At 35.5% G+C, this 10,412-nt stretch overlaps 1 protein-coding gene across 2 annotated transcripts in view; it reads left to right on the forward strand.

Annotated features, from left to right (window-relative positions):
- KLHL4 (kelch like family member 4) overlaps nucleotides 1-8,623 on the forward strand; it is an 81,455-nt gene extending 72,832 nt beyond the window's left edge. For both annotated transcript variants that reach the window (XM_050965035.1, XM_050965036.1), the window contains 3 exons: nucleotides 3,197-3,409; nucleotides 5,202-5,373; nucleotides 7,278-8,623. In XM_050965035.1, the coding sequence (XP_050820992.1) occupies nucleotides 3,197-3,409; nucleotides 5,202-5,373; nucleotides 7,278-7,337 (445 nt within the window). In that variant the 3' untranslated portion in view covers nucleotides 7,338-8,623. The remainder of the gene's footprint in view (nucleotides 1-3,196; nucleotides 3,410-5,201; nucleotides 5,374-7,277) is intronic.
- The last annotated feature ends 1,789 nt before the right edge of the window (nucleotides 8,624-10,412 follow it).

Genomic DNA, 10,412 nt, shown 5'->3' on the forward strand with positions numbered 1-10,412 from the left:
AATAACCTCTTCTCTGAAGAGAATTTAAGATTGTATAATAGCAGAAAGACATATCATCCCAGACCACACAATCTCAAAAAAATATTGTGGTAAATATCCTTTCAAATTTTCCCTTCATAAATTATATCTTTATGGTATTTTAGCTATTCATAGTTACGCTAATTTGAAATGATACCACAGTCATTTCAGAATTTTAGATTTTGGTCTTTTGATCTATTAGTTTTTTAAGAAATGTTTTCATTTTACTTCTACCTTCTAAAATCAGCAATTGACTGCTGCTACGATGTCTAGAAGGATCCACAAGCTGAAAGCAATACTTACCCACAAAGTAAATAACCATTGTAAACCTAAACCCCATCACCCCCTTCACTAGCAAGTCCAAAATAAGAATAGAACAAAAAACAAAGGGAAAAAAATACTCAATACAGAGAGAAGGAAGGGAAAGTTTTAATCATCAGGTTTGAAATAATTTATCTCCCCAGAGCCATAGTTTTTAATCTTGTCAGTGTTTATATAGCCTTTCTTCCATCTAATCTAGACAAATTGAGTTCCATGCAGTTTATTGTTCCTGGGTCTTTCAGATGAGAATTTAAAATGGATGTTCTGTGTCTTTCAGATGAGAATTTAAAATGGATGTTCTGTGTATGTTTCAGAGATATTACTAATCCCCAGGAACTTTGCACAAAAGTAGACATTCTAGCCATGCATCTTGGGCTAAAAATTGCTCCTCCTCCCAGTATTGTGTAGTGAGCCACACTTTATTTTCTTCTATTTTCCAATTTAATAAGAGGCTGCAGCATTTCAGCGGTTGGTGGAGCAATTCCTAAATTAGTATAGGATAGGATCAATTTTATCCTCCATTTCCCACACACCAGTCAGGAAGCAAATTGGAAAACCAGGTGAAATGGCCCAGCTGCTTTTGGAGAGAGGGGTTTCATTCTATGTAAGCCTCTAGGTATGATGTTTTGTGGGGCATAGATGAGCATGAAAAGGTCTCCTAGTTCATACACCCTTGCATCCCAAATTTCAAATTCAAGCAAAATTATAACCCAAAATATGGCAGAATGAAGCTGGCAAATACCTTAAGAGTTTAATATATATCTGTTTACTCAATACGTTTACCCAGAATAGTTAGAGAAGCAGAACTAGCTATTCAAGCCCATTTTATCACAGAGGAAATACCTTGCGGACATCCTCAGCATAAATTTTACAAGAAACTCCTCTTAGTGTCTTCTACATTGATATGCAGGAAATCCCTTTGCTAAAGAGGAAATCCAGCCCCATGCTGTCTCAGGCCTCAAGCACTCCTGAAACAGGCTGCCTGGCTCCAATCTGACCTAATTTATGACTGTTAGTTTTGTGAGGTAATCTACTGCACAACAGGAGATCTGATGAGATCAACTGTGATTCATTTAGCTCCTACTTTACTGCCCTCCAACTTGGTGAAAGGCTTCCATGTAGATTTTTAAAGACTTTCTCCCTTCTTTCCCCAGGATCTATTTTTTTAAAGCAGTGGTACTGAAATTAGAATATTTGACCATCAATTATTAACCACACCAGGAAACATTTTCACTGAGTTTCAGTAAACACAATGTGTTTTGCCCAAGGAAACACCTAGGAACAATTCCAGTTTATAATGGTATTTGATCTTCCTCCTCTCAGAAAAAGAGAGAGGTGCATCTTATATTTAATTTTTAAAACATGTCCATCACATTGTGCCTGCATATATATTCTTACATTAAGAAAAATCATCATCTGGATATATACCACCTCAGGCAAAACACCTGTGTAAGGAGGTGAGCTTTACCCATTGCCTGAATTCAAAAACTCAAGCTTTGTAGGGTTCAACCAATGAAGAGTGTGCCAGAGTCAAATAAACTGCCATGAGCATACAAATGTTAAAATTTAGGTGCTGAGAGTAAGAAGTTTGGTTTAAAGAAACATTTCCTGACCAGCTCTAGTGAGAATATATCATCTGATTTCACCTGTAAAGATGGTTTTCATGGAGATAGACGATGATTTCTCTGGTGTGTAGGATAAACATCATGCAAGGTTTGAAAGATCAACATGACCTTGAAGAACTACATCTAAAAGTGAATAGGGCACTCATTCAGTCTTTCAAGCACACATTTCCCCATCCAGGTACCATTAAATACACTGCACCCTTCTGCACTAGATATAATGTCTGAGCAATCTGTAAGTAGCAACTGTACAAGTCTAATCTGAAACTGAAAGCGGCCTGGATGACAGATAAGGTTCATATCTGAAATAAATTCTCACACTAATCACCATCAATCCACTGCAGCTGCCTAGGAGCAACCTCCAGGAAACAGTGGGAAATCCAGAAGGGCCCCATGATTCATAAAAGTTATTGAAAAAAGGCTGAAAAATATCCTGAGTCATGGAGCAAGCACCATCCTCACCATATTCTCTCTGCCCCTAACCATTCAGCGTCATTTGTGTTTTACCTGGACTGAACTTCAGTCAGATCATTTTAATCCAGGTCCTAATGTTAGCCAGGCACTGGAAAAAAACAAAAGACCCCATGCTGTTGAAAGGAAAATGTCATCGCAATATTAACGGCAAGACAGTGCAAACTACGTCACTGTGTCCTCCAATAGCTTCACACAAGTTTAATAAAAAGGATGGATATAACAGGTCCCTGCTGAAATCTACCTTGAGATATTTCAGACAGAGGGAATGATGTGTCTAATAATTTATCTGATTTAAGATTCAGTTTATTAAAGTTTTAAATTATTAATGGAATAACAACATTGTTTAACAATGCCTTGTTTAACAAGCAAACCATCCAAAGATAAACATTTGTAGCATCTGTAGGAAAACAGTATTATTTTTAAGACTACCTGTTTCCTGTTTTGTCTCTTCAGATTATGTTTAATGAATAGCTCATATGTGAAAAGGCTCTGTAATCTTATTTTTCTTTTCTATATTACTTAGAATACTTAATAGTGAGACATGCAAAAATATGGTAGCATTCTTTTCCTTTGAGATTAGAATCATAGTCTCCAAAAAGCATTATGGAAAAAGAACCCTAATGCACAGTTAGTTCCAAATTTCAGTCTGTGAGATTATTTTAGAGCATTTTAAGTGAGGCTAAACAAATAAGATCAAATGAATGAGTGAAGACAGAACATATATTTACAACGCTGGTTTATTCTCATGTGGATTATTATAGATTATATGCAGTTGGTGGACGGGACGGCAGCTCCTGCTTAAAATCCATGGAATGCTTTGATCCTCATACTAACAAATGGAGTATGTGTGCTGCAATGTCTAAGAGGCGAGGCGGTGTTGGAGTTGCAACATACAATGGATTTTTATATGCAGTGGGAGGTCATGACGCACCAGCTTCCAACCACTGTTCTAGACTTTCTGATTGTGTGGAAAGGTAAGGATTTTTATTTTATTTTTTTTATATCTCTGGAAACAAATTTACTTACAGCACAGCAAAGGAAATCCCTTAGCTTGGAACATTACATTTGCAAAATATATTACAAAAGTAAAATTATAAAATGCCAAGGGTCTGATTTAGCTGGCAGAAGTAAGGAAATTCATACCCAGGGAAAATGCTCTACCCAGCATTCACATTCTTAGGTGTAGGTGTTGCTTTACAAAATCTATGGCTACAGACGATCTTACGTATTTAGCTGTATAATGAAATGGTCAGAGTTATTTTGATCTTACGTTTATTTAGTAAGCAGAACCAAACACTATAGCTGAATTTAAATTGATTTTTTTGGAGGCTGAGGTTCATATAGAACACAAATAAGCAGAACCTGAAAATTTGGGTTTCCATACCCAGCAGGAGCAGAATCCTGCAAAGGTTTGATCAGTCCTACTGATGTGTTAATTGTAGAAGGGCAATTGAACAAATTCTGTTTTCACCAAACCCCTAGGTTGCATGTATAAACTATCATGACTAATGAAGGACTCGTTCATCCCTTTACAAAGCTGTTTCAGAAGCACATTAAGCTTCATCACATTTGACATATTCCCTCCCTAAATTACTGTTCTCCAAAGGTGAGCTTCATCCCTATCCAGATACCCAACACGAGGCCTATGCACCATTTAAGTCCCACTTAAACCCTCAAAGCCATCAGCTAATATGAATAGCAACAAGATATTACAAGATAGTTGCTGTGTTTGTGTGCATTTATTGAAGAAAAGATTTCAGATTAACCCTTTTATGCAAAGATTTTTAAATGAATCTTATTTAAGCATATTTCCATATTAGATGCTACCAGCAGATGTACAGACTCTCAGAAAAATGCAGACACTGGTCACATCTTTTTAAGAACAATAATATTGTTATGTTATGTGCTACCCCCCTCCCTCATCTCAGTCTGCAATATGAATTAGGATAAGAGTATGCTCATACCCTGCTTAAACAGTGACTTTTCTGGACATTCCATTAGCAGTATTGGCAGTATGTACAAAGAGAACTGTTGGGAGTCTCCTGCAGTGCAATGCTTTGAGAAAGGCCAGAGGGACACTGGTGAACAGAGGGGATAGACAGAATGGTTAAATTCTGCTTTCAGTTATAGTGGTGTAAATCTGGAATAATTTAACTCGAGGGGAATTGAGATTTATACCAGTGTATCCTGAAGTGATTGTATAGGCAGTAGCAAACTGAAAACTCATGTTAACTTTGCAGTATGTATTTTGAGTTGCCGACTTTCATAAATATAATATTTTAATCAAAATAAATATTACTTGCATGAGAAATGTTTCACGTTTGCAGTGAAGTTTCATTTAAATGTTAACTCTGATTTGAAATAGTGGCTGCATGCTTTATGAGCAAAAGGGAAGAAGAATACATTGAAATCTGCAGCAACTTACCTGATTAAGCTACTGTCACTATATTATTGCCCACACTTCACATGAAATAATAATACAGCATGAAATAATTGTATCTAAACTGATAGGAAAATAGACAGGCTGTGACTATATCCTGTAAAATGAGAAAAGATTTTTCTGTGTGTGTGCTTGAAGAGTCCTCTAGTGGCTAAATAAAATATTAAACCATTTTACTTCTGTCTCTCTCTGCTGGTAACTGTAATTGTCATTTTCTTCTGTACTGTAGTTCATCTAATCCAAGTTGTTTAGAATTTAAAAATGCAATAATTATTATCTTACCTGTGACCAATTATTTTTCTAATCACTGTCATGAAATATCCTAGATATGATCCTAAAACTGACACCTGGACAACAGTGGCACCTTTAAGTGTACCACGGGATGCTGTTGGCGTTTGTCCTCTTGGGGACAGATTATATGCAATAGGAGGCTATGATGGACACAGTTACCTGGACACTGTGGAGTCATATGATGCACAAAATAATGAATGGACAGAGGTAATGTCATATGAATAAATTAAAAACTTGACACTACACTAATTATTACAGGGACAACAGAGGGTGTACATTAAAAACCTAAATAATAATTTATATATGCTGTACATTGGGACATACACAAAGTATTATCCTGATTTTGTACGTATAAAATATTGGTAGTGCCTCATATCTGACATTAAGTTAATTCCCAAACAAAAACTATATTAAGATGGAATTAACACTGAGAGCATACGTTAATAATTTACAGTAACACATTATAGGGATACGATAATCTCAAAAGCAAGCATTCTGAATCTAGGAAATTCAGAGATAACGTTAACCTTAAAAGAAATCCAACCATGTTAATGTTTGGTAGTCCACAAACAAAACGCTCAAACAACTTTGACATTGCTCTGTAGTGATGCTGTGCAATGAGCGTACAATTATGATGAATGTTGATTAGCATTTGTGGTCCCAGATTAGATAAAGCTGACTTTTAAAGACAAGTGAGATTGTTTAAATGTTCTGTAATGTATAAACAAGTTCACACTTTTTTTAAGCTTCAATAATTTTCTAAAATTTCCTCAACAATGGGTTCTGATTACACTTATAATGAGGCCAAGGCCAGGATATGCTCTGTTGAACATAAGACTATTACTGAGATGTATTTGATCAAATGTTAATGAACACAATCCCCCCTTCCCAAGCCAGTGGATGCACAGCCATTTTCAAAGTCTGATAGGCAGAGCACCTTAAGTTGATAGTACATAGTTGTTTGATTGCGTTACAATTTAGCTGTATTGCACCACTACATATTGTGTACTGTAGCTATGCAAATTTATACAATTCTAATGTGCTGTAATCTACAAGATTTTGGAACATACAAGAAAAAGGTAATATATTGATAACGTGAATAAAAAGGCAGCTTTAATCAATGAAGACTATTTGCTCCTAATATAATGTATCAACCACAGTGAAAGTAGAAGTGAAAGATCAAAGCAAATACTTTCACTTTGTAATAAACCTACTGATTCTTTCAGTTCTCTCTTTCTGCCTAAAAATTACATTTCACATAGATTCATCCCATTTGGCGGAATTTTACACGTTGATCAAAATACTGAAATTTGCATACATTTAGTATTGCCTTGACTAATGTTCATCAAAGCACTGCCCTCTACTGGTAGGTATTTTAAGAGCTACTCAACTTTGTGACTTATAGACCAGTGGCTCTCAAACTTTCCAGACTACTGTACTCCTTTCAGGAGTCTGATTTGTCTTGTGTATCCCCTAGTTTCACCTCACTTAAAAAAGATTTACTTACAAAAATCAGATATAAAAATACAAAAAAGTGTCACAGCATGCTATTACTGAAAAATTGCTTACTATCTTATTTTTACCACATAGTTATGAAATAAATCAATTGGAATATAAACATTACACTTACATCTCAGTGTTTAATATATAGAGCAGTATAAACAAGTCATTATCCGTAAGAAGTTTGAGTTTGTACTGAATTTATGCAGTCTGTCTTAAAACTAGGTAAATATCTAGATGAATTGATGTATCCCTGGAAAACCTCTATGTACCCCCAAGTGTACACATACCGCTGATTGAGAACCAGTGTTCTAGACCACCTGCTATTATTTATAGTTGTCAGAGATTCTCCTGTAGCTAGCATGTCCCATGCTTTTGGTGCACAAGAAACTGAGTTCGCTCTCCGCTAACTAAAAAGTCTTGTATTGCCATGAAATCATGACAGCTTTCATTAAAATTCTGCTAATGACAAACATTGCATTTTTTTTTAAAATCACTTTTTTGCATAGTTCTGTTTAAACATATTTAATTATTTTACATATACTAGGGGAAAAAATTGCTTTTCTCTGAATCCATGACAGATTACAAAGAAATGTGTTTTCTCCTTTTAGGAAGTCCCTGTCAATATTGGAAGAGCTGGAGCTTGTGTTGTTGTGGTGAAATTGCCATGATGGATGTCCCTGGTGTGAAATAAACCCTGAGTACAGTTCCATAAAAACCATGTGACAGGAGGAGAAGAAACAAGTTCCAGAACATAATACAAACTACATACTGTATATACTCATTCATAATCCAAATATTTTTGGTAAAAAAAGGGACGCATCAAGGAGTGGGGGTTGGCTTATAAACCGGTCTACCACAAAATCTGATGATTTTAAACTCTGTGAAATCACTGAATTGAATCAAATACATTGTTGTTTTGTTTATCTGGAGTGTCTGCAGGCCACAAGGAGCTGAGGGGCTCCATGCCTGCAGATGCTTTAAGTAAACAAAACATCCAGCCAGCGGCTTACCTTGCCTATATATTTATGTCAATACTGCAGTCTTTTAAAGTTGCAAAGGCTTTGTTTAGTGGACTGGTTGGCTTGAAAGGAATACTAAAAGAGCAGTACTGCAGATTTGCATGACATTTGACCCATGCATTTCACAATATGCTATGCCTTACAAGCAATCAGAAAAATACAATGAATGATAATACTATAGCACTAGTGTCAGTCCGCTACTGTGTAATTTGATCTCTTCATGCATTTCTACCAATGGACCTCTTGGAGTGTTTGCAGGCATGGAACCCCTCAGCTCCCAGTGTCTGTGGTTTGCTGTTCCCAGCCACTTCCCGCAGCTCCTATTGTCTGGGAATGGCAAACTGCAGACAATGGGAGCTGAGGGGCTCCATGCCTGCAGACACTCCAGGTAAATAAAACGTCTAGGCCCACTAGTGACTTACCCTAATGGGCCAGGAGCCAAAATTTGACAACCCCTGAAATATAGGGTCGGCTTACGAAAAGGTCATACAGTTTTTGCTATTTTTACCTAATCATCTTTGGTTGGTGGGGGTCAGTTTATAAATGAACAGGCTAATGAATGAGTATATACGGTACATTTCCACAGTTCTGTACTGAAGGAAGACTCAGATTTGAGCCATTATGTGGTTTGAGCACAAAACTGAAGTTTATCGCCATTGCACAGACAGGTTTTTGCAAAACATGAATCATATGCAAGTATCAATATTTTGTTACACCTGCTACACAGTAATACAATATGTTTAAATGGTTCAAGTCTATTATAAATCTTTACTTCTTGTTATTAAGAATATATAACAGCAGCTAAAGTGATAGACATGTGTCACTGAATAAGACATAATGTACATTTTCTTGTCCATATCAGCAGCAATGCTAATACACCTCTACTCTGATATAACACGAATTTGGATATAACACGGTAAAGCAGCACTCGGGGGTGGGGGTGGGGATAAGGGGGGGCAGGGCTGGGCGCTCCAGCTGATCAAAGCAAGTTCAATACAACGTGGTTTCACCTATAACGCGGTAAGATTTTTTGGCTCACGAGGACAGCATTATATCGGGGTGGAGGTGTATGTTTAGAAAACAAGAAATTTGTATTTAAGTAAGTGAAAAGCAGACACTCGATAAAATAAATCTTCAACAATAGATAACCATGCAAAAAATACTATTTGAGAACTAACTCTGGCAACAGAAAATCACAATAAAAGTTCCTTTAAAGTAAGTTTACGTTAATGACATCTAATTTCACAAATGAGACTATATAGTGGATTTTTTAAAAGTATATAGAAGCAAATTATAACAGAAAATTGTGGAACTGATTCTATACAAAATTACAAAACCTAGTTACTAATAATAAGTGTGATACGGTCTAACTTTTCATTATTAAACACTATGACAGAATAATCATTTTTAGCAATGTAGCCGATTAAATTCTCTAACATTTAAAAATATCTGCCCAACGAGTCTGAAGAAATCATTCTTTTATTAAGTTTCTGCCACCGAAATGGAATCTCATTTATTAAAAAAAGTTGACCAGTGTAATTTGCAGTATCTAAAAATTGGTAATTTGATAATGTATTGATATGCACTAGTAGTATCCTGATCTCACACACAACCCACTAACCATCTGTCAATATATTTTAAATAAATTTGGCTTTTCTTGGAATAATCACCATGCATTAGACTTATCACTGGTATAATGTTAGTGTAATTACATTAATCAAATATAGCTTACATAATGGAAAAATGTATATCATATTGATATGACAATCTATGACCTCAGCTGAAGAGTGCCAGCTTCCTCACATGTACAGTATAAAATATTGTAGTCAAGGAACATGTACTGTGTAACATTATGTACCATTAAAATAAGCATGTTTACATTTTATCTGAAACCATCTAGAATGCTAAGAATGAAGATAAACTTCAGTGAGTCAAAGGATCACTTGAAAAACAGCACAGAATTTTCAGCATGCATAACATCTCTTTCATGTGCCACTTTATATGAAGGATTTTTTTCCATTTCTGATAATTTTGCGTGCTGGAATTATACAGTAGGGAATGTTATCATATATATAAAATGTTCTATACTGTAAAACATGATATTTGGGTAGTGTTTATGTTAGCCTTTAAAACTCATCATTTCATTATGAGAAAAAAATCAGAGTAAAATAGTAACAAATGTGCTTTAGGAATATGTAGACAACTTTGGGGATGGAATGTTGCATTTTCAGAACTCTGCAATATGCTATTTTAACAGGCTTTATACTATATATTGTGAAGAAAAGTTCTAAGACTTAGCAACCATGGTATTATTTATAAAAAAATAAAATGTTTTTAAACTTGCAAATCAATTCGCACAAATTATGTTTATAGTATGGCATGCTGAATTAAAATAAAATTCTACTTTCTCTGCTAAGAAAGTCTCTATGCAATTTTAAACAGTATTTCAACAATTGTGTGATTCCAACTTGTATGTATTTCCAACAGTACTAGTGACAAAAAGACATTTTCTTCCTAAATTACTTTCATATAAAAGACCCAGTGTTGGTCATAGCAGCAAGTCTATCTCCTTTCCTGGTGATGCTGCATCAATATAGGTCATGTATTCCTTCAGGTAGCTGAGAAATGACATTTTTAAGAGGATAGAAAATCTTACCTAGCCCTCAGCACTCTCAACCTTGCTCTCCATCAGGGATCTGTGCTGTTCATCCTGCTCTTCTCTTG

This window comes from Gopherus flavomarginatus, chromosome 8 (assembly GCF_025201925.1).
Source record: "Gopherus flavomarginatus isolate rGopFla2 chromosome 8, rGopFla2.mat.asm, whole genome shotgun sequence".
Classification (NCBI taxonomy): Eukaryota; Metazoa; Chordata; order Testudines; family Testudinidae; genus Gopherus; species Gopherus flavomarginatus.